The following is a 25,886-nucleotide window of genomic DNA, read 5'->3' as shown; positions in this document are numbered from 1 at the left end:
TATTTGAAATGTAAATAAAGAAAATGTCTAATAAAAATAAATGTAAAAAAAAGACAAACAAACAAAAACAAAAAACAAGCTAAGAACTGAGCTAAAGCTGACTGGCCTCCTGAATGGTGCACACATTCAAACAAATTATAAAATTGTGCTGTTGCCGCCACTGTGCCTTGACTTAACACTGAGGTCTGAGCACAAAGAAAGGACATATATGAACCCCATGGTCTCTCAACCCTTAGTGCTGCTTGGTGCTCTCATGTTCCAGTTTGACTGTCTTAGGGAGAAGAAATCTTGCCGAAAAAGAGAATGCTGTCAGAGTCTCTGTGCCTGATGAAGAACAAGAATGGATGGTTACAGTGCACAAGTTCGCAGCTCGCAGCTGATGAGACCGTGAAGCCCACTCCAGTGCCCGCAGTGGCCTCAACGCCTTCCTCGGTCACCACCAAGGATGATCTGTGCAGGAAATTCTGGGCATGCAGCCCGGAGTGCGCAGGCATTCCTGAGTAGTCCGCGTGCTCGCTGAAGGCGCTGTGAATGCCCACAGCTCCCAGCGTGGGTTCCAGCTCATAGGTGTCCTCCACATGCAAGCGGGGCAAGCGCAGGTCCACCTGCCTTTGCTCCAGGTGTCCGGGGCTGGTCCACTCCACCAACTCCTCGGGAGATATTTTATCGATTATCTACATTTGGAAAGGGATGCAAGGACATGTTAAAATCCACACACTGGCTTGAGACAGCCAGAAAGCATTACTCTTAGAAATTAATGCAGACTATCAGTTTCACTCTGTTGTCTTCATGAAAGACTATTGTCTTATATTTTCTATTTTCCTGTATTATATCATCTGTATATAGCATGACGTAGATTTCTCAAACTAAAAACAAGACATTTCAAATTCTGCATTTCCATTTCTGCTCTCCTCTAGTTTTTCTAAATGTGTGAATACATGTAATCACAATGGATATCTACTTTTTGTGTATTTAACTTTTTACACTGTAAGTCTCCCATAAACTGATAAAGTTATATAGTACTTCTGTCAAGTTCCTAAGTGTTTGACAACGGTCAACATTATTTATTCCCCTTACAGACATCTAATATGTATGAAGCTTCGTGATTTTTGCTGATAAATTGTGCAAATAGAAACTTAACAATTACTATAAATTTCAAATTAGGCGCCCTTCTGTATTCAATGTTGAAAGTGAAATTGCTGATATGACCAGCAAAGCCAGTTTTCACCTTCTGAGCCACTTCTTTAGAGTGATACCCATAAAGAGATGTGCGTGCGTGTGTGTGTGTGTGTGTGTGTGTGTGTGTGTGTGTGTGCATGTATGTGTGGTGTATGGGTGTGTGCATGTGCATGCTCATGTGTATGTTTTTGTGTGTGTGTGGTGTATGTGTGTGTGCATGTGCGCACTCATGTGTGTGCTTATGTGTATGTGTGTAAAGCAACAATGTATGTCCCATATTGTTCCATATTGTATTCAACTTACAAAGCCAGCAACATTCCATGGCACATATTAAATTCAATGAGGGCTTTCTATGCCCTCCACACATGCTAGGCTGCACTTCCCTAGTCATAGAAACATGACACATATTAAGCCCCAGAGGCTAGTTTAATAGAGAGAATACTGGGTAACAAGGAAGTCTGGGAGATTTATGTTTGGAAAATAACTATAGAATAAGTATTTGGAGCTACACCTTTCAGGTGTCCAAAACACAAAACACTAGCATCAACACTGGTTTGAAAAGAGAAGGGGTTGGACCTAAGTCAGGAATAAGGATCACAAGAAATCTTACATTCAAAATCGAAGGGTTTGCTGAATTACATGCAAAAATCTTTGCATTCATAATTACATAGTTTTCCAGGAGAAATGTTCATAGCCATTGATTACTCCTCAAAAGGCTAGAGAATCTTCACACACACACCCATACAACTTAAAATATCCATTTAGCTTATCTCAATACAATTGCATGGTAGTTATTCTCAGTAAGTCTATTCTTCGACAGACATCAGCCAGTACCCACTTCACAAAGTGAGAATACTTCCCAGTTGACGCATCCAGGCAACAAATGTTCAGAAGCCTTGTTCCCAGGTTCACTGGGTACAGGGGATGCAACACAGTGACAGAAAACGGTATAGACCAGGAGATGCCAAGGTTTACAGTTTACCTTCTCCAGACCATCGATGTCATTGGGCAGAAGCACGAACATGCTGAGATCATTGTTTTTATATGGGATCCCCACAATTTTGGCCTGCAGGTCCTCTAGGAGGGTGAAGCTGAAGGAGCTGCACTGGGCCATCATCTGCACGGGTTTAGTTAAGGTCTTCAACATATAAACAGAAACAAAGTTGTTAAAAATCAAAGTCATATGGCACCCAAGTAGCCCATAGAAATAATACAACCTCACGCAGTGCCAAAAGTCTGAGTGACTGAATAAGCATTTGGCCAAATGCCATTAGACTACACATGCCAGATATAAGCAGACATATATAAAGAAACACACCTTATTCAGCCAGAAGTCCTCCTCCTTGGTGTTTTCTTTCTTAAATTCTCTGTTCCACAGGCCTTTAAAATAAACTGTATTTATTAGCACCAGCTTGGTGGAGCTGTTCAAAGAGCCTTCTGGAAACAGGTCCTTGACTTTTTCTGGGGAGAAAAAAAGGAACAGAAAAGACTGGTTTTTCCTGCAAATCATGAACCGTGTGTGTGGCAGGTGTGGATGTGGGTGGGCTTGGTTAATCATTGACACTGTAGCCAAGTGAACACCTGAGGGGCTTTGGTCACCAAGGGTCAGTGGGGACTTTCTCATAACGTCTGTTTCCATACAGTTGTATTTATTACCAACTGAGGCAACTTATCTACACTCTCTGTGCCTTGGTTTCCATACTTATAAAGTAGAAATATGACCTGCTTCCTAGGATTGTTGAAATGAATCAATGTTTTAATATGTGTGGACCTTCGATCACTACCTGGCATGCCCCATTCACTCGGTTTTGGCTATTTATTCTTATCTATCGAATAGAGACCTCACAGCTGTGGTTTAGAAGTTACTTATTTTATCAGAAACATAATTTGTGGCATATATTTGAGATGGGGTGCTTGCCTGTGCACCCAAAGTCCAACATCAGATTTTCTTTCACTATCACACTCCACCTTGACAGAGATGTTTCCTGAGCCTGGAGCTCAGCACTTCGAGTAAGCTAGCTGGCTTAGCAAGTGTCTACCTCTCTCCACCCTGCAGCCCACAATGCTAGTTACAGATGCGCCCCACTATCGTCAGCTTTGACATGGGCTCTGCAGATCTGAACCCCAGTATCTCTGCTATGTAGGTATCTCCTCGGCCCCAGAAATTTACTTTTTGGATTCTTGTTCAGTTCTCTCTCCATACTCAATACTGAAAAATTCTGTTCAGCTGACTTTTTAGGAAACTCCTATCTCCTAGTTGCTTTGATTTTCTTTCTTTAGATAAAATACTAAGAAAAATTCACTGATAGGACAGATTTCATTAATAGAGATGATAGAAAATGGTAGGTATTACCTATTGCTCCCCAAAGAGTATTTTCATCTTAATGTTTCTTATATGATTGATTTATAATAGGATAAGAAGAGAAGGATCAGGGAGGGATTCCTCAAATTTTCCACTGTGGAAGGGTCTAAAGGTTTAATTCCTACAAGATGCCCAAGTGTGGAAAAGTCCCAAGTGATCCTAGCTGTAGGCATCACATGGGTCCTGGTGGAAGAGCTGTATGCACCTCACTTAACAAAGAAAGTGGAAATCCTCTGTGCCATTTGCACTGAGGGCCCCAGACTCAGTCTGTGGTACAGTGAGTAAGCTAAAGGTAAGCATGGCACCAGCCCTGAGACTGCAAAGGTAGTGTGAGTCACAGCCCGTGCAAACAACTCCCCATTGTTGTACCTCTCCACACATGCCAAGGCCATTCTGCTCTCTGCAGTGCCCTAGCCGTCCTTTACGCTGGCCCTGGCCTGTACTATTCTGCAAAACCCATCGCTACCTTCTCCCAAAGCTTATCCACCTGGCATCTGTATGGTTATCAAGCCCGAGGCTTTGGTCACAGCCAGTAATCAAGAAGTGTTTCTTGGTGGAAACCCAATTCATACTCTACCATTTGTTTGGCTTTCAACCCAGGAATTAATCTTCTTTCGACTTTCGTCTGCAGCATTTAGAAAATCAACAGGCTCCAGAGATGCATGGTAATATTTTTCAACATAATCTATGTATTTCTTTAGGAAAGAAATAGAAAGAAATTGAGGGATTTGCTTATTGAGCACCTGTGCCTCTTACTAAATGTCTCTGTTCATTAGAAGCATTAACGCCAAAACCTGGACTTTCAGGTCTTGAGAAAAATGTTTTTCATTCCCTCCTCCATGAATGGCCATGCAGGTACAATATGATTAAAGAAACAAACCAGACACAGACTCAGAAGACTTAAAATGGAACTGTTTGCCTGGAAAGCAGACTAGAAACACTAGTGAAACAGTCCCTTGGCGAGCAGCCAACATAGCAACATGGCCCGGGACTCAGTCCTCACAGGGATACTGCCCATTTGTTGCTACCATATATAGATGTGGCAAACACAGCAGAACTTACTTGAAGGAACAGGTATGTTTTTTCTCCAAACAGCCTGTTGTTTATGATCAGGTCATAATCAGTAGAAAAATTGCTTATTTCAGTCAAGAGCTTTTGGAATTGATGATATATTTCTTCTCTCTTCTCGATCTTCAAAATCAAGACAAAAAACTCAGTGGGTCATTTTGGCAGAAGCAAGTCTAGATTCTCTTCCTAAAGGATCTGGCTACAGTCCTTCCTCTGGTGAACAAATATGAGGGAAGAACAGAGATGTCCATTGGTCCCTAGATGTCATTTGTCTTTCTGCCCAGCCAGATGCAAGCCAGTCTCAGCTGCATAAAGCAGCTTCCTCCACCAGCCCTGATACCACATATCTGCCTTTTCTGATCCAGTTTGCACTTTGAGTCTGAAATGTAACTGCTCACTAAGTGATTTCCTGCATTTGTTTTTTATCTATTTATAGACGCTAAATATTTGAAAAGGGTAAATGATTCCCCAGATAATTCCTCTCCAGGACACTTGGATATTTCTGTTTTAAATGGTGGATAATAAAAGTTATTCTTGATGGAGAAAGCCATCATTTATCAGAGCTACAAACTGGACTAAAATGAAAAAAATCAAAGTCTTCTGGACATCTTCTATAAGACATACCATGTTTCTGATTGTAGTATAGTCTAGGCATTGCATGGCAACATTGGGTGAGCCAAAACACTCCATTAGAAGAGAGCAGAACATCATCTCATGACCTATTGAGTGGACTCTAGCTATTTTAATTCAGAGGATACAAGGAGTTGCAGTTTAGTTCTAGAGTGAGCAGTCTATTTCTGATTCCACACCAGAACTGAAAAGCCATTTTCTTGTACAATACAAGAATGCCTAAATGTTTATTTAATTCACTATTGTATCTCTTATTCTCATTTCTCATTCTCCAACTGCCTACCACAGTTCTAGAAAAGGGAATGGACAGCTGAATTTTACAAATAATTAATAATGATTTGAAGACATTTAAGTTGAAAATGTATGTCCACAATGTTCTGGCAGTGTTTGCAGAGCTGAAGTTGACATTTGCTGCCTCCTTGCTGTTAGGAAACTTTAAGTGGCTAGCAATCAGTTGTTGACAGCTTCAGTTGATTGAGACATGCAGTGAACCAGTCATTGTATCACACCCTTTGGGTATTTAAGAGTTTGATGCTCATTAATTTTCTCAGTGAACCATTTGTGACTAAGCTGACCTACAAATAATTGAAGAGAAGAAAATGCTGTTTTCAAACAGGTTTTTGGGGTTTGATATCCTCAGAGGTCGCAACCTCCGAGGATCAAAGTGATCTGAAGTTGGTAAAATCCCAAGATCTTATTCCAGAGATAAGAACGATATCCACATCACAAAAGGGACTACATCACAGGCTTCATTGAATCCCCAAGATGATTAACCATGTGTAGGATCATGTTCCAAAATCTGACTACATCAGTCTTCACTGTATCCCCAAGATCATCAACCATCAGGTTCCAAAATTATAAACTGTTAACAAACAAGCCCCCAATCAAATCTCATGGGAAAATAGTAACAGTTACAGCAGAGACAGAGACATTTAGATGTTCACATGAGTATGTCCAGACATTCACATTGCTCTTTGGATAGAAAAAAACATCATCATACATGGAGGATCTTAGTCCTTAAAAAGATATTTAAAAGAAAACATCTTCAACAAATGGTGCTGATAAAATGAGATGTCTCTTTGTGGAAAAATACAAATAGATCAATACTTACCACCCTGCACAAAACTCAAGTCCAAATGGATCAAAGACCTCAACATAAAGCCAGATACACTGAACCTGATAGAAGAGAACATGAGGAATAGCCTGTGACGAACTGGCAGATGAGACAACTTCCTAAACAGAACACCAACAGCTCAGACACTAAAGTCAACCATCAAAAAAATGGGACTTCACCAAACTGTAAAGCTTCTGGAGGGGAAAAGACACCATGTAAAAAGGGCAGAACAGCAGCCTACAGTATGAGAAAAGTCCTTCACCAACCCCAAATCTCACAGAGATTTCAAATTATATTAAGAACTCAAGAAACTAAATATCATAAAACCTAAATAATCCAATTACAATTACAAGTACATACCAAAACAGAATTCTCAACAGAGGAATCTTAGATGGCTGAGAAGCACTTAAAGAAATGCTTAACATCCTTAGTCATCAGGGAAATGCAAATCAAAATGACTCCAACATTCTGTCTTACACCTGTCAGAATGGCTAAGATCAAAACTCAAGTGCCAGCTCACGCTGGCAAGGATGTGGAACAAATGAAACACTTCTCCATTGATAGTAGGAATTCAAACTTGTATATCCACTTTGTAAATCAATATGGGCTCCTCAGTAATCCCTTGGGAACCTACCTCTAGGTCCAGATTACCACTCTTAGGCTTATACCCAAAGGACAGTCTATCTTATCACAAGGACACTTGCTCAGTTGTTTTTATTACAGCTTTATTCTTAGTAGCCAGAAACTAGAAACAGCCTAGATGTTTCTTAACTGAAAAATGGATAAGGAAATGTGCTACATTTACACAGTGGCATATTACTCAGCTGTTAAAAAGTGACATCCTGAAATGTATAGGCAAATGTTTAGAACTAGAAAACGATCACCCTGAGTGTGTTAACTCAAACTCAGAAAGATAAATATGCTATGTATTTACTTATATATGATTATAAGCCGTTAAACAAATGATGACCGACCTATAATCCTACAATCTGTAGACTGAGAAAGGTTAGGGATAGAAGGAACTAGGGAGAACACATGGATCTCCCTGCAAGGGGAAAGTAGAAGAGTTTCTACAAGTGGACTAGGGGCCTGTGGAGACAGGAACAGGGGGATCAGGTGGGGAATGGGGAGACAGAGTTGAGGGAGGAAATGCGGGGGGTGGGAAGAGATGGAATTGAGGGGCATTTGAGGGGTAGTGTGGAAAGCAAGTGCAAAGGAAACATCCTAATATAAATAATAAAAATAATTTTACCCTACTGAAATCTGCTAATAAAGGACGAGACAGAATCTCAACTGACCATCAAATGAGGCTTCCAGTAATGGAACTGGGTTGCATAGAATTTAGTTTTTGGCTAAGGGTTTCCTATGGAAATCTGCAAACATTCCAAGCTGTTACCAAGAGAATGGGTTGCTCTGTGAAAACTGACATCAGGGCCCGATTGCTGAGAACAACATGCAAACAATTTTATGACTATGGAGAAGCCAAGCTGGTGTCCACATGGAACCTTCACTCCTACACTGGAATGTCCTTGGTTTGGGAAGGTTCCCTGCAGGCTAACAAAGGGAAATGTAAACAGCAACCCAGACACAAAACCTTTGACCTACAATCTTTCCTGCCTGCAAAATATGCTAGGACAATGGTGGCACAGAACTTAGGGAAAGTAGCCAGCCAATGTCTGGTTTGATTTAGGGCAGCTCCACAAGATGTATCCCATACCTGAGAGTTCTCATGTGACCAAGAACCAGAGACCTAGGGTACAACCAAATACTACTGGTCAAAAATAAATAAATAAAAAGGAAAAATAAAATGACTCCTAATGTTAGTGAGCTACACTCATACATAGGTCAGTGTCTTATTCAGTCAATATCCGAGAGGTGTCCTCCAGCAGTGGATGAGAACAGATATAGAGATCCACAGCCAGTAATTATACAGAGAAAGTGTCCTTGGAACACATAGTACTAAATGGAATATCTCCATAAAATCCCTCCCATCAGATCTCAGAAACCCCTGGGAAGAGAAGGCAGAAAATTGTAAGAACCAGAAAAGACAGAAGAACAAGGCCTTCTGAATCAACTGAGAAAAGTTCGTATGAACTCTCAGAGACTGAAGCAGAAAGCACAGGGCCTGCACAGGATTGCCCCAGCTCCTCTGCATACATATCATGGCTTTCGGTTTAATATTTTTATGAGACTCCTGAGTTTGTAAACAATTGGATCTTTGATTCTTATGCCTTTTCCTGGGGCTTTTTTCCTTTTGGTAGGTTGCTTTGTCCAACTTCAGTGTAATGGGTTTTGTATTATCTTGCTATATGTAATTCTGTTGTATTTCATTGTTGTCTTTTAGAATAAGACAACTGTTCTTTTCTAATAAGAGTCAGAAAAGTATTGGATACAGATAGAAGGGGTGTATGGAAGAACTAGGAGAAGTAGAAGGAGGTGAAACTCTAATCAGGTTATATTGTATGAGAAAGAGATCTATTTTCAATAGAAGGGGGAAAACATTTAAGAAACAAGTGATTGTCCATAGTTTCCAATTTGGATTGACAAGCAACTATAGCACCTAGAAATTAATATTTGATTTACATTTAATTTAAAAGCCTAGTATTTTGGTTAGAAAGCTTATCTGTGCTGTTAAAGCTGAATCAGAGACCAGATAATGGTGCTAATGAGCTGTCTCTGAGTTACACAGAGGACAAAAAGTGACAAAATGTGCCTGAAATTAAGAAATCTGGATAATAGAAGCATTCCAGCATTTTTCTGAAAGGCAATGAACAGAAAATGGGGAAGCTTGGTTATTTAAAAGAATCTTCTTCTACATGCTGAACTCCAATTGATCCAGCACCATTTGTTAAAAAGGCTATCTTTTTTCCACTGGATGTTTTTGGCTCCTTTGTCGAAGATCAAGTGACCATAGGTGTGTGGATTCATTTCTGAATCTTCAATTCTATTCCATTGGTCCACTTGTCTGTCACTGTGCCTATACCATGCAGTTTTTAACACTATTGCTCTGTAGTATTGCTTGAAGTCAGGGATACTGATTCCCCCAGAATTCCTTTTGTTGTTGAGAATAGTTTTAGCTATCCTGGGTTTCTTGTTATTCCAGATGAATTTGAGAATTACTTTTTCTAACTCTGTGAAGAACTGAGTTGGGATTTTGATGGGGATTGTATTGAATCTGTAGATCGCTTTTGGCAAGATGGCCATTTTAACTATATTAATCCTGTCAATCCACAAGCATGGCAGATTTTTCCATTTTCTGAGGTCTTCGATTTCCTTCTTCAGAGACCTGAAGTTCTTGTCATACATATCTTTCACTTGTTTGGTTAGAGTCACACAAAGATACTTTATATTATTTGTGGCTATTGTGAAGGGTGTCATTTCCCCAACTTATGTCTCAGCCTGCTTATCCTTTGAGTATAGGAAGGCAACTGATTTGCTTGAGTTGATTTTATAACCAGCCACTTTGCTGAAGTTGTTTATCAGCTGTAGGAGTTCTCTGGTGGAGGTTTTCGGGTCACTTAAGTAGACTATCATATCATCTGCAAATAGTGATAATTTGACTTCTTCCTTTCCAATTTGTATCCCCTTGACCTCCTTATGTTGTCTAATTGCTCTAGCTAGAACTTCAAGTACTATATTGAAAAGATATGGAGAGAGAGGACAGCCTTGTCTAGTCCCTGATTTTAGTGGGATTGCTTCAAGTTTCTCTCCATTTAGTTTGATGTTGGCTACCGGTTTGCTGTATATTGCTTTAATGATGTTTAGGTATGGGCCTTGAATTCCTGTTCTTTCCAATACTTTTAGCATGAAAGGATGCTGGATTTTGTCAAATGCTTTTTCTGCATCTAATGAGATGATCATATGGTTTTTTTCTTTGAGTTTATTTATGTAGTGGATAGCATTGATGGATCTCCATGTACTAAACTTCACTCCAAGTGGATCAAGGACCTCCATGTAAACTGAAACTAATAGAAAAGAAACTGGGGAAGACCCTTGAGGACATGGGCACAGGGGAAAAGTTTCTGAACAGATCACCAATAGCTTATGCTTTAAGATCAAGAATTGACAAATGGGACCTCATAAAATTACACAGTTTCTGTAAGGCAAAGGACACTGTTAAAAGGACAAAATGGCAACCATCAAATTGGGAAATTCACCAACCCCACATCTGATAGAGAGCTAATATCTAATATATACAAAGAACTCAAGGAGTTAGACCCCAGGGAACCAAATAACCCTATTAAAAATGGGGTACAGATCTTAACAAAGAATTTTTACCTGAAGAAAGTCAGATGGCCGAGAGGCACCTTAAGAAGTGCTCAACATCATTAGTCATTAGGGAAATGCAGATCAAAACAACCCTGAGATTTCACCTTACACCAGTCAGAATGGCTAAGGTCAAAAACTCAGGAGACAGCAGGTGTTGGCGAGGATGTGGAGAAAGAGGAACACTCCTCCACTGCTGGTGGGGCTGTAAGATGGTACAACCACTGTGGAAATCAGTCTGGAGGTTCCTCAGAAAACTGGACATGAGACTTCCAGAGGACCCTGCTATACCTCTCCTGGGCATATACCCAAAAGATTCCCCGGCATGCAATAAAGACACATGCTCCATTATGTTCATTGCAGCCTTATTTATACTAGCCAGAAGCTGGAAAGAACCCAAATGCCCCTCAAAGGAGGAATGGATTCAGAAAATGTGGTATATTTACACAATGGAATACTACTCAGCAATTAGAAACAATGAATTCACAAAATTTTTAGGCAAATGGTTTGATCTGGAAAATATCATCCTAAGTGAGGTAACCCAATCACAAAAGAATACACATGGAATGCAATCTCTGATAAGTGGCTATTAATTAGCCCAGAAGCCCTGAATACCCAAGGCACAAATTGAATAAGAAATGACTCCCATGAAGAAGTATGGAGAGGGTCCTAATCCTGGAAAGGATCGATCTAGCAGTGGAAGGGATTATAAGGACAGAGAAAAAGGAGGGAGGTGATTGGAGAAGGGATGGAGAGAAGAAGGTTTATGGGACATATGGGGAGGGGAGATCGGGGAAAGGGGAAATCATTTGGAATGTAAACAAAGAATATAGAAAATAAAAATATTTAAAAAAAAGAATCTTCACCACTAATGAAAGGTATGGGTGTTTTTTTTTTTTAATACAAAAATCTAATTCGCTATGAATGCTGGGTTTTAAGGAGAAAAATGGTTAAATAAGAAAATAAAAATTCTTGTTGAGAACAACAGAATGTTAGAAATTATGATATAAAACATTTTTATTTCTTATTTTATGTCAAAAAACGTAAAAGGACTGCAGGATGGTTCATCAGATGAAGTGTTGGCCACCACCAAGCCTGATGCGCCCTCAGTTCAGTCGCTGGGGCCCACATGGTGAATGAAGGTAGGTGACTCCTGAAACATGTGATGGAATGCATGAGTTTTTGGTCCAGAAATTATGACAAGTCCAAGTTCCAGTAGATAAAAGAAATCCATGATTAGAGATACAGTAGTAAAGTTATTTTTTAAAAAAATGAAAAAAAAGTATTGAAGCATTACCAAGGTTGTCAACTCAAACAGCTTGTCAGTAGTAATATTAGAATCTGAGAATGGAATCTTGTAAAGGCTGCCAAAAATATAAACCAAGAATCCTATACACAGTCAGCATACTCAGAGTTGAATATAGTCTGACAAACATCCACTGTATGGAATTCATTAGTAGGAGGAACCACAAAGGATTGACATCCAGAAACTGGCAGAAAATGCATGCAAGCCTCCCCACAAAGACATGTCATGATAACAAAGTCACCTTGTTCAATAGTTTTGTAATCCTTAAGGGAGTGTGTAGAGGAATATGAAGAAATCAACAGGAAAATCAATAGAACTCACCAAAGCGCCTTCCCATGACACAGCCCAGAGACAGTAGATTCAGCCTGCTTCTAACTCTACCCAAAGGAAAAGAGAGAAACAGAAGAGGAAAAGATTTGTCTAGCACTCTGGCTTGTGGGGAACTCTCTCTGTCTCACTTGAATTTAAATTGTCACACAAGCAAGGTACCTGTCCACTGAGCTCAGCACTGAACTAAAAGCCATCAGAGAGAGTGCTGGATTTCCAAGTCACTAAACTTTAGCTGCAGCATGAACACAAGCTTCTCGTAGACAATACCAGAGAAGTGCTAGTTGTCTGTCTAGCACATGTTGTGCATTTCAATAATCTTATTGAAATGTTATCTGGGTGTGGTGGTGCATGACTTAAATCATGCCTCAGAAGGCAGAAGCAGGTAAATCTCTGTGAATTGAAAGTCAGCTTCCCTACATAGCATAATCTCGTTCAGGCCAACTACAAATATATAGTGAGATCCTGTCTTAAAAAACAGAAAAGAAAGAAAAGAAAAGAAAAGAGAAAGGAGAGGAGAATGAAAAAAAAGAATGGAGACAGAGAGGAAGGGGAAGGGAGAGGAAGGGTGGGGAAGGGAGAGAGGGGGGAAAGGAAAGGGAAACATGGAGGGAAAGAGGGAGAGAAGGAAGAAGGGAGGGAGGAAGAAGGAGGGAGGGGAAGGGAGGAGAAGGGAGGGGAGGGAGGAGAAGGGAGGGGAAGGAAAAGAGGGAGGGAAAAAGGAAGGAAAGGAGGAAAGGAAGGAGGGGAGGGAGGGAAGGGAGGAAGGGAGAGAGAAAGGAAGGGATGGAGGGAGAGAGGGAGGCTGGTTCTTCATACCAAGCATAGTGGTAGTTGGTTCAGTTCAGTTCCCGTCACCAACTCAAAACTGACACTTGATACTTCAAAACAATTATGTATTTTAGCCTCTTGGGAAAACTAAAAAGCTATCCAAAAACATGCCCCCCCCAAAAAAACTTTTGCAAATATTAAAGATAAATTATACTATCCTTGATGGTTTTAAGAATTGTATTTATTGACAATCTAACACAAAAATTAGTAACAAGCTCTCTGAGTGCAGACTGTGCATCATCCTCAGCAGCCATGGGCTACAGTGCACCACTGAATGACTTCTTACTCACTGGCCAAAGTGGAAAGTCCAGGGCATGATGCCACTGACTCAAAGTTGTAAAAGTGCCTACTTGCTGGTCTTAGACACAGTACAGAAAAATATAAGAAAGTATTCGTCCCCTTTTGAAATAAAATTCTACCTAGAAATGATAGCAGATTTTTTTTAAAAATGGGACAGAGTATAAACTTCTAGAATGCTATATCTATCTTGAATCTATTAATGAAGTAAATCAAAATGTTTTGAAAGATAAATCCTTTTGAGTTCCTACTACAATAGAGACTATTTCCAATGGGACAATATTGAGGCCAGAGTTTTTGTATAAAAATGTTTAGTATGGATATAAGAACCACCTATTTTCTAGAAAAATAAAAGATAGTCTAATGAATATTTAAAAATTTCAGAATGTATGTGTTTTCCATTACATAAAATGCTAGAAGAATTTGGAAAGATCCTCCAGAGTCTCTACCTGTCCTCACTGGGAAAAGTCCAGGTGGCAAAGTTTTCAAATGCTGTAGACCAATAGCAGACAATGAGGAATACCATGAAATGGGAACATAATTAATCAAAGCAAAAGTAAATTTCTAGAAACTGAAAGCAAAAAGTAAAGATGCATGAATTACCACAGAAATTTCCAAAACAAAAATCATAGGATATTCAATAAATTTAGAACTCACAGATTTGCACCAGGGACCAAGGAGACTCCACAGCCTTCTGTGCATAGTCCATCAGGAGGGAGTGATTTCCCAGCAGGATTTCACTTTTGAGCACATAGGTGAGATCTCCACCTTCTCTCTGCAGGGGACCCAGCTAGGATCACACAGGGTCTATGCTCAGTGAAGCAGCTGGGACAGAAGTCTTCCTGCCCCGCCCCATTTGCACCAGGGAAAACTCCACAGCCTTCTGTGCATAGCTGGCCAGGAGAGAGAGAGATCTCCCAGCAGTACTTTCACTTTTGAGCTCAGAGGAGTAAGGACACAGGCTTATAGGGCCACAGGAGGAACAAACTCCAGCCAGAGACAAGAATACCAACTAGCACCAGATGGTGAAAGGCAAGCACAAGAACCCTACCAACAGAAACCAAGGCCACATTACAACATCAGAACCCAGTTCTCCCACAACAGCAAGTTGTGGGACTTGTGGGGAAGGGGAAACAGAGAAAGGGGAAATTATTTGCAATGTAAACAAAGAATATAAAATAAATAAATAAATGCTGTCTTTAAAAAAAAATAAACTCAAGCAAATCAGTTGCCTTCCTATACTCAAAGGATAAGCAGGCTGAGAAAGAAGTTAGGGAAATGACACCCTTCACAATAGCTACAAACAATATAAGGTATCTTGATATGACTCTAACCAAACAAGTGAAAGATCTATACGACAAGAACTTCAGGTCTCTGAAGAAGGAAATCGAAGAAGACCTCAGAAAATGGAAAAATCTTCCATGCTCATGGATTGGCAGGATTAATATAGTTAAAATGGCCATCTTGCCAAAAGCAAGATACAGATTCAACGCAATCCCCATCAAAATCCCAACTCAGTTCTTCACAGAGTTAGAAAAAGCAATTCTCAAATTCATCTGGAATAACAAAAAACCCAGGATAGCTAAAAATATTCTCAACAGTAAAAGAACTTCTGGGGGAATCAGTATCCCAGACCTTAAGCAATACTACAGAGCAATAGTGTTAAAAACTGCATGGTATTGGCACAGTGACAGGCAAGTGGACCAGTAGAATAGAATTGAAGACCAAGAAATGAACCCACACACCTATGGTCACTTGATCTTCGACAAAGGAGCTGAAAACATCCAGTGGAAAAAAGATAGCCTTTTCAACAAATGGTGCTGGTTCAACTGGAGGTCAGCAGGCAGAAGAATGTGAATTCTTATCTCCTTGTACTAAGTTCAACTCCATAGTGGATCAAGGACCTCCACATAAAATCAGACACTCTGAAACTAATAGAAAAGAAACTGGGGAAAACCCTTGAGGACATGGGCACAGGGGGAAAGTTCCTGAACAGAACACCAATAGCTTATGCTCTAAGATCAAGAATTGACAAATGGGACCTCATAAAATTACAAAGTTTCTATAAGGCAAAGGACATTGTCAAAAGGACAAAATGTCAAGCAACAAATTGGGAAAAGATCTTTACCAACCCTACATCCAATAAAGGGCTAATATCCAATATATACAAAGAACTCAAGAAGTTAGACATCAGGGAACCAAATAACCCTATTAAAAAGTGGGGTACAAATCTAAACAAAAAATTTTCACCTGAAGAAATTCAGATGACTGAGAAGCACCTTAAGAAATGCTCAACATCATTAGTCATTAGGTAAATGCAAATCAAAACAACCCTGAGCTTTCACCTCACACCAGTCAGAATGGCTAAGATTAAAACCTCAGGAGACAGCAGGTGCTGGCGAGGATGTGGAGAAAGAGGAACACTCCTCCACTGCTGGTGGGATTATAAGAGGCTACAACCACTATGGAAATTAGTCTGGAGGTTCCTCAGAAAACTGGACATGACACTTCCGAAGGACCCTGCTATACCACTCCTGGGCATATACCCAGAGGATTCCCCGGCATGCAATAAGGATACATGTTCCACTATGTTTATAGCAGCCTTTTTTATAATAGCCAGAAACTGGAAAGAACCCAGATGTCCCTCAATGGAGGAATGGATACAGAAAATTTGATATATTTACACAATGGAGTACTACTCAGCAATTAAAAACAATGAATTCATGAAATTTTTAGGCAAATGGTTGGAACTGGAAAATATCATCCTAAGTGAGGTAACCCAATCACAAAAGAATATACATGGAATGCAATCACTGATAAGTGGATATTAATTAGCCCAGAAGCTCTGAATACCCAAGATACAATTAGCATAACAAATGACTTCCTTGAAGAAGTAAGGAGAGGGCCCTGATCCTGGAAAGGCTTGATCCAGCATTGTAGGAGAGTACCAGGACAGAGAAAAAGGAGGGAGGTGATTGGAGAATGGGTGGAAAGAAGAAGACTTATGGGACATATGGGGAGGAGGGAACCAGGAAAGGGGAAATCATTTGGAATGTAAGCAAAAAATATAGAAAAGAAAAAAAAAAGAAAATGTACTCAAAGAAAAGAAAAATACTATAGAATATACCAAGAATACTATATTCGAAAGGACAGTATTGAACTGTCATTTAAAAGCAAAGGGAAATAAACATCCAGTAGAGAACTAACATCCAAAATATATGAAGAACTCAAGAAGCTACAATCCAGAGAATCAAATAACTCTATTAAAAATGGGGTACAGAGCTAAACAGAATTCTCAACTGAGGAATTCTCATCCTGAGGAATTTTGAATGGCTAAGAAGCACTCAAAGAAATGTTCAACATCCTTAATCATAAGGGAAATGTGAGTCAGAACAAAACACCAGTAAGAATGGCTAAGATGAAAAACTCAGATGACAGCAGCTGCTGACAAGGATGTAGAGAAAGAGGAAAACTCCTTTGCTGGTAGGATTGCAAGCTAATATAACCTCTCTGAAAATCAGTCTGGTGGTTCCTCAGAAAATCGAAAATAGTTCTACCTGAGGACCCAGCAATACCACTCTTGGACATATACCCAAATGATGCTCCAACATATAATAAGGACACATGTTCCCCTATGTTCATAACAGCCTTATTTATAATAACCAGAAGCTGGAAAGAATCCAGATGTCCCTCACCAGAGGAATGAATACAGAAAATGTGGAACATTTACACTATGGAGTACTACTTAGCTATTAAAAACAATGACTTTATAAAATTTACAGGCAAATAGATGGAACTTGAAACTATCATCCTGAGTGAGGTAACCCAGACACAAAAGAACACACATGGTATGCACTCACTGATAAGTGGATATTAGCCCAGAAGCTCAGAATACCCAAGATACAACTCACAGACCATATGAAACCCAAGAAGAAAGAAGGTCACACCAAAGTGTGGATACTAAAGTCCTGCGAAGAAGGGGGAAGAGAATAAGCTCCAGGAAGTAGAGGTAGAGAGATGTGGGAGGGGGAGAGGAGGGGAGGGAAAGGGGGGCAGGTTCAGATATGGCAGGAGATGGGGGAGAAGTACAGAGGGTCAGGAAAATGAAAGGAGGTGTGTAGCAGTGGAGGGGAGAACTGGGGGTACCTACTGGAAAGTTCCAGATATCAAGGATCAAGAGGTTCCCAACAGGGAGAACCCAACAGGGAGGACATTAGCAGAAATACCCAACAAAGGGGAGAAAGAACCTGTAGAGACCATATCCAGTAAATAGGCATGGCCCACGGCTGAGGGATGGGGCCACCCATCCACCTCAAAAATATTAATCCAAAATTCCTCCTGTCCAAAGGAAATGCAGGGAGAGAGAGTGGAGCAGAGACTGGAGGAAAGGCCATCCAGCGACTGTCCCTATGGATCCATCTCATCTGCAGACACCAAACCCAGACAGTATTGCTGATGCCAAGAAGTGCTTACTGATAGGAGTCTGGTATAGCTGTTCCCTGAGAGGCGCCAGAGCTTGACCAATACAGGCGCAGATTGTGCAGCCAAACTTCAGACTGAGCAAGGGGGGCCCAATGGAGAAGTTAAGGAAAGAACTGCAGGAGCTGAAGGGGTTTGCAACCCCATAGAAAGAACCACAATATTAACCAACCGGACCTCCCATAGCTCCAAAGGACTAAACCAGAAACTAAAGAGAACAGATAGAGGGACCCATGATTCCAGCTGCATATGTAGCAGAGAACTGCCTTATTTGGGTCCCCTGGAAGGGGAACCCCTTGATCCTGTGAAAGCTCTATGACTTAGGTTAGGGGAATACTAGGACACTGAGGTAGGAGTGGGTGACCAGGTGGGAGAGCACCCTCATAGGAGGCAGGGGGAGGGGGATAGAGGACTTTGGATAGGAAACTGGAAAGGGAGATTACATTTGAAATATAAATAAAATAACCAACAAAAATGAAAAAAATAAAAGCAAAGGGGAAATTAAGACTTTCTTAGTTAAATGAAAGTAGGAGACCAAAGGAGCTGAAAGCATCCAGTGGAAAAAAGATAGTCTTTTCTACAAATGGTGCTGGTTCAATTGGAGGTCAGCATGCTGAAGAATGAGAATTGATCCATTCTTATCTCCTTGTACTAAGCTCAACTCCAAATGGTCCAAGGACCTCCACATAAAACCTGACACACTGAAACTAATAGAAAATCAACTGGGGAAGACCCTTGAGGACATGGGCACAGGGGAAAAGTTCCTGAATAGAACACCAATAGCTTATGCTCTAAGATCAAGAATTGACAAATGGGAGCTCATAAAACTACAAAGTTTCTGTAAGGCAAAGGACACTGTCAAAAGGACAAAATGTCAACCAACAGATTGGGAAAGGATCTTCACCAACCCTAAATCTGACAGGGGGCTAATATCTAATATAGAGAGAGAACTCAAGAAGGTAGAACCTAGAGAACCAAATAACCCCATTAAAAAGTGGGGTACTGAGCTAAACAAAGATTTTTCACATGAAGAACTTTGGAGGGCTGAGAAACACCTTACGAAATGTTCAACATCATTAATCATTAGGGAAATGCAAATCAAAACAACCCTGAGATTTCACCTCACACCAGTCAGAATGGCTAAGGTCAAAAACTCAGGAGACAGCAGGTGCTGGCGAGGATGTGGAGAAAGAGGAACACTCCTCCACTGCTGGTGGGATTGTAAGAATGGTGCAACCACTTTGGAAATCAGTCTGGAGGTTCCTCAGAAAACTGGGCATGACACTTCCGGAGGACCCTGCTATACCACTCCTGGGCATATACCCAGAGGATTCCCCAGCATGTAATAAGGACACATGCTCCACTATGTTCATAGCAGCCCTATTTGTTGTAGTAGCCAGAAGCTGGAAACAACCCAGGTGTCCCTCAACAGAGGAATGGATGCAAAAAATGTGGTATATTTACACAATGGAGTACTATTCAGCCATTAGAAACAATGAATTCATGAAATTCTTAGACAAATGGATGGAGCTGGAGAACATCATACTAAGTGAGGTAACCCAGTCTCAAAAGATCAATCATGGTATGCACTCACTAATAAGTGGATAGTAACCTAGAAACTTGGAATACCCAAGAAATAATCCACATATTAAATGATGTCCAAAAAGAACAGAGGAGTGGCCCCTGGTTCTGGAAAGACTCAATGCAACAGTATAGGGGAATACCAGAACAGGGAAGTGGGAAGGAGTAGATGGAGGAACAGGGGGAGGGAAGAGGGTTATGGGACTTGCGGGGAGTGGGGACCCAGAAAAGGGGAAATCATTTGATATGTAAATAAAGAACATATGGAATAAAAAAAATTTAAAAAAAAAAAAAGAATACCAAAGGAGGGGGAGAAAAGTACTGAATGGAGCTATTTGATTTTTTTTTTATTTTTTTTTATTCGATATATTCTTTATTTATATTTCAAGTGATTTTTTTCCTTTCCTGGATCCCCCCTCCCAGAAAGTCCCATAAGACCTCTTCCCTCCCCCTGTCCCCCAATCCACCCCTTCCCACTTCCTTGTTCTGGTATTCCCCAACACTGCTGCACTGAGCTTTTCCAGGACCGGGGCCACTCCTTTCTTCTTCTTGGGCATCATTTGATATGTGCATCGTGTCTTGGGTAGTCCAAGCTTCTAGGCTAATATCCACTAAACAGTGCGTGCATACCATGAGTGTTCTTTTGAGACTGGGTTACCTCACTTAGGATGATGTTCTTAAACTATAAAAAAAAAACTGTATAAAAGCTAAAACTGTCTTGATACAATAAATATATAGAAAATAAAGAATCCTGTAGCTCATAAAACACGTTTATATTTGGTAGAAAAATTTCAGCACAAAAATCTATATTACTAATACATAATCTAAGAAGAGGAGGCAAGCTGCCTTTTGGTACCAGAGAGGGAAAGATGTACATTAAGGATGCAAGGAATAAAGTGTTGCATATGATAGATGTTATGTGATTATCAATTTCAAATAACAGACTGTTATGAGGTTAAATGTTCTGTCTATAAAAATGAGAAAGGAAGCAAAACTACTCGTTTATAAGAAATCCACTAAATAAGTACAAACCCAAGTCTCATAAAAAAGAAACAAAAGCAAAGGCCAAGAGAGTTTGAGTCCAAATTCTGCCCTGTAGGGATAGCCTCTTGTGCACTGTATGGAAGATCACCTGTCAATAATGTGCTGATGGTCTGTTAGCAAAGGCAGGACAGAGAAGCTGCAAGTTCTGCTGGAAAGACTGGAACTCTGGAAGATGCTCAGAGGTAGGAGATTTGCCCGGGACTCTGCGGAAGCTGCACACGTGAAACTGTAGAAAGGTAACTAGCCTCGGGGCAGACATAGAATAGTTTAAATGGGCTATACAAGTTGTAAGCCAGTCAGGGAACAAGCCAAACCTTACAGAGTAGGCATTTATTCATAAATAAATAAGCCTCTGGGTTATTAATTATTAAGGAATTGGGGCACTGGTAGCAAAACCCATGGGTTTGCTACCCGATTAATTAGGAGTGGTTTTTTTGTTTTTTGTTTTTTTGGTTTGGTTGGTTTGGTTTGGTTTTGGGGTTTTTTTTGTTTTGTTTTGTTTTGTTTCAAGACAGGATTTCCCTGTATAGCCCTGGCTGTCCTGGAACTCACTCTGTAGACCAGGCCGGCCTCAAACTCAGAAATCTGCCTGCCTCTGCCTCCAAAGATCTGGGATTAAAGGCGTGTGGCACCACTGCCCAGCTGGAATGTTTCTGAATTACAGAAATTAACCCACAAATTTTTTTTTTAAAATTTGGTCAAAATACAGAGAAGAAGTACTGTACCATTATTGAAACTTCTATATCACATTCTTTCCTTCCAGGGACCATCACAGAAGATTAAGAGCAAGAAGTTGGGAAGGACCACAACAAAAGTGTCTTCAGGACATGACAAGACCTCTGTACCCATTAGCTCACAATAGCTGTGGTTGCCTGAACAAGACCTCCACAAGGCTCGGGTTCCAGCATGGAGATTGGGGAGGAGGGGGGAATCCAGGAAGCTATTAACAGTTGGTGGGTTCCTCGGGAGAGAAAGTCAGCCTTCTTTAAGCTGTTGCCCATGGTGGGTGGATGATACTACAGTAGATGGCACTGTATTCGTGAGTGTATGAACAGCATCAACTCCGTGGCTTATTTAAATTAAAAAAAAAAAAAAAGATGAAATGAGGAAGGTGGAGCAATCTTCAAGGACTTGGGGGAAAAAGGGGTGAATATGATCAGTAGTACACTATATACATGATAAAACTTTTGCAAATTTTGTAAAATATTATATACTTAAAATATGTAGTAAGTCCACACTTATTTTAAGAGTTTAATGTTATTCTGGTACTGAAACAGCGCAAAAATGCTCAAGAAAAATATTTCTGACATTATAACATTTTTAAAAAGTAAAAAATTAGTAAACCAAATCCATTTGATTTTTAAATATTATGACTAAGTATATTATCCCACAAATAGAAGTTTATCACTAGAAATTCTGTTAAGGAAATCTATTCCAATGACAAAGAAAAGTCATATATGATCACCAGGAGCAACAGAATATAGAATACAGTACATGTATTCACAGATTCCCAAAGGCTGTTAGCCTATGGGATTTCAAGCCTTGATTAAGACTTTAGACAGCTGAATGAAATTATGAAATGAACCTATAATCACTATTGATAGTGATAAGTGTTAATACAGTCCCTTTAGCAAACTGCTTAGTAGCAATTAATTTTTATAGACATTTGCATATAGATGTGAACCTCACATGTAATACAAACTCCTTAGTAACTATGTTTTAAAGGTTGAAAAAGCAGGTGAGAAACTAAAGAAAATGTCCCACATACTCAGACTTACATACACAACTAAACACTACTTAGCCATTAAAACTCTTGTCCTCTGATACAGCATGAAATAAGCCAAGCATACGATAACACATTCCACATAGTCCCACTCAGATGGAGAATCTGAAATTGTTCTTACAGTAGAGAGTAAATGCTGTTTACCAGAGGCAGGGTAGATAGGAGAAAATAAATCAGGGGGAAACATTGGTCAGAGTATATATATGCTTATCCTCAGACAGAAGGGATAGTTTTTAAAAATCATGTCTAGTATAGAGAAACAGACAGAGTCAGTAAGTGACTTTCTAGGGCAGAAGAGGAAGGAGAAATGATGAGTAGAGGGGAGGAAAGGGGATCAGCACTGGTGGCTATGGGGATCCCACAGGGAGATGGGGATCAGCAATGGTGGCTATGGGGATCCCACAGGGAGATGGGGATCACCAATGGTAGCTATGGGGATCCCACAGGGAGATGGAGGATCAGTGCTGGTGGCTATGGGGATCCTACAGGGAGATGGGGATCAGTGCTGGTGGCTATGGGGATCCCACAGGGAGATGTGGATCAGTGCTGGTAGCTATGAAGATCTCATTTTGGGTGACAAAATTTTCTAAATGTGATTATGATGGCCACACAATTGTATAATCTTACTAAGAACCACTGAATTGCACAACTGAAATAGGTAGATTTCAGGATACATGAGTTATAGTTTAATAAATCTGTTTTAAAACAAGTAAAAGTAAAGAAATTAAATTAACTTTAAAATCTTTAACTTTTTTAACTAAATTAACTTTTAAAACTTTATCTAATCCAAAATGTCTAGAATTTCATTTTCGTATATAAATGCAAGATAAATAAATTATATGCTCATATATGATAGAGCCCATAGAGTGTTTCAACATGCAGCACACAGAATTAGTGATTTTGATATGAATGTTATACTAAGCTCCCGAAATCCTGTGAGTAGTTTATACCTTTAGCACATCTCAGTTCAAGCCAGATGCATCTCCAGTGTTCACTTGGCTGAGTACCACCCACATTCCAGGCATACCAGGAGACTTGTGTAAAGGATAACTTACACATTCTTTGTAATAGAAAAGAGGAAAGGGAGAGATGGAGAGAAGAAAGAAGGGCCCATTAACACAACAAACAAAAACACACCTGTAAAAATGGGCAAACTAGGTCTACAGTGTTGGTCCAAAAATAAATAACCAGACTGCCAAGATGAGGACCAAAGCTGCCATATGTAACGAAGTAAGAAGTACATTGGGATAACGAATTCCTCCTTCAGGAGAACGGAGCCTGCATTCTCCAGCGAGAAGGTTTCTAGCCAGTGCATCGGGGAGTGATAATCTCTTGTTTCTCACACTAGGAGAGGTACTCATTGCATTATTCCTTCTACCTTACTATGTAGCCTTGAGATTTTAACATCACTTTGTAAGAGAAAGATTCAGAATACTCTGAATTCATGTGATATTCAAGTGGTACGCACCTCTGCCTCACTGGACCTTACTCATCTCTTTCTTCATCTGTTAATAAGGAGATTGGATTGTCTAGCCTTAGCTCTTAAAATCTCCTGAGGAAGGAGGCTGGCTCTTGGTGGAAGATTACAGGTTAGACCTGCTTAAAGCTGAAAGTCAACTTCCACCCAGTTCTGAAGCTCTCCACCCAGGAGAAGGGCAGCTGTCTTAGGTAAGATGCCTTGTCTAGTCCTCAGGAAGGTTCTGCAGACACTACTATGCTTAGAAAGGGGAGTATTCTGGAAGCCACTGCATATCACAACTGATCTCACAGGAGAGCAGCCTCCTGACCTAAGTCAGTTAAACAATCCTGAGAAAGAAGCCCCCAACTGAAACTGAGCCTTTCAGACAACACAGCATTATGGGATTGTGAAACTAATAGAACACAATGCCAAGAGGTCCAAAGAACCTCTTGGCTTTATGAAAGGCACTGGGCTGAGATTATTGTTGGAGCCAGTGTGACCTACTGAGGGCATTGATCACCTCCTGATGCTCTCCCTGACCTAATGAGCCTTATCCCCACCCTGTATTCAATAAGACCAATGGGAGAGATCAGAACACTAGATCTGGAAGAAGCGCAATGGCCCTGTGTTGATAGAATTTAAGGAAATACTAGCAGGAGGGGCAAAAAATTAATTCCATTTAGCAATAATTAATTCAAATTAGCATTACTGGGTGAGTTAAATGCATGATCTAGAAGATTCTACTGGAAATGTCACAGGATTAAAGAAAGTGAATTACTTGCCAAAGTCTCATAGTCCTGACAAGCCCAAGACAGAACTTGACCGAATTCTCTGTAACTCCAAAGCTGTTATAACTTTGGTGTGTTAGTAGTCATAGTGACTACTGGCTGTTGTGATTTCTTCTTAGTAGAAATTTAGTTTTGTGCAGTCCAAATGCTGTGATTGGAGGTGGATTTTCTCCGCAGAGTTCATGTTCTAAAAGCCTACACCAGGTATAATTGGTGTCAAGAGAGAGAAACATTTAAGAGACCTGGTGATTAGGTCACCGAAGGCACTACCCTCAGAAAAGGTTAATGAGATTCCCCCAGAAGAAGTTAGCTCTCTGAGAGACCAGCCACAACTCAGCCCCTTCTGTGGGGCCACCAGAGTTCATCCCCTTACATTATAATGCATTCCAGAAGACTCTCCAAAGAAACAAAGAGATAAAGCCACCCAGTCTGGAACTTTCAATCCCCAAACCAGGAGCTTTTGAGCAAACTCTTGCTTATAAAACATCTAGCCCCCAGGACTTTGCTATAGCAACAGAAAATAAACTAATATGCCTATAAATATGATCTGGCTTTAGTGACTACTACTTGAGAGTGTGATGTAAGCAACACTAGCCTCTTCCACGCTTTTCCTACTTTTCTACACAGATCCTACACGGTAGTCAACACGTGTGTCTCACCTCTTTTTCTTCAGACTTCATTTTGGAGCTTTCTGTGTCTTGTTCAGAGTAGAGTACCTAGCAGAGAGAAAATATTGTTACTATTGTCAAAATAGACAGAAATGTCACATGGTCAAGGAAAAGCTGATACTCATGTTTTCAATGGTATGTAGGGAACATCATCTCCTTGAAACACCAGGGAAATGTCTAAGTTGTCCACTGATATCTTCAAAGAAGCCTACTGATGGCTCATTTGGGTCTTCATCTTTGATATGTCATTTAGGCCAAATAGAAACTCCATAGGTGATCATAGTTACTTTGGGTTTTCATATTCTCTTTAACTATGAGAATAATGGCTTTTGAAAAGGGTATTTATCATATCCCTGCTTCAAGGAATGCCAAGCATCAAGGAGCAAATGGGACCTGGAAAGGGAAGAGGCCTTCCCTGACAGACCTGAAATTCTTCCACATCTTCAGCAGCAGGTCAAGTTGCACACATTTTCAAGGCAATGCTAGAGGATTGAATCTCAAAACCTTTCCTTGCCTGGAAAGGAAAGGAAGCTCCCCACCTTCTGTAACTCAGAGGCAGTGGCTCCTCGGGTCCCCAGGAGGATCATGCCGAAGGCTGTTGAGATGCCCACCGGGGAGAAGAAGACATTGCCGTCATTTGTTTTATTCAGTTCTTTAAAAAGATGAAACAGGAACCGTGTGGTTGCTGTGCCTAGTGAGTCCAT

The 25,886-nt window shown here is 40.3% G+C and overlaps 1 protein-coding gene across 2 annotated transcripts; it reads right to left on the bottom strand.

The window, feature by feature from the left end:
* Positions 1-272: 272 nt before the first annotated feature.
* Positions 273-25,886, bottom strand: Serpinb13 (serpin family B member 13). 2 transcript variants are annotated; one of them, XM_052200990.1, is made up of 7 exons: positions 25,722-25,886; positions 25,163-25,230; positions 4,604-4,721; positions 4,119-4,236; positions 2,498-2,640; positions 2,162-2,317; positions 273-674 (listed from the first exon to the last, which is right to left on the bottom strand). In XM_052200990.1, the coding sequence occupies exons 1-7, from the start codon at positions 25,884-25,886 to the stop codon at positions 273-275; spliced, it is 1,170 nt and encodes a 389-aa protein (XP_052056950.1). The 2 variants fall into 2 exon arrangements, with proteins under 2 accessions (XP_052056950.1, XP_052056949.1); XM_052200989.1 differs by having other exon boundaries at positions 4,604-4,732; positions 25,174-25,230.

This window comes from Apodemus sylvaticus, chromosome 12, assembly GCF_947179515.1.
Source record: "Apodemus sylvaticus chromosome 12, mApoSyl1.1, whole genome shotgun sequence".
Classification (NCBI taxonomy): Eukaryota; Metazoa; Chordata; class Mammalia; order Rodentia; family Muridae; genus Apodemus; species Apodemus sylvaticus.
Note: the sequence above shows the minus strand (reverse complement) of the source record. Positions and strands in the feature narration are given on the sequence as shown.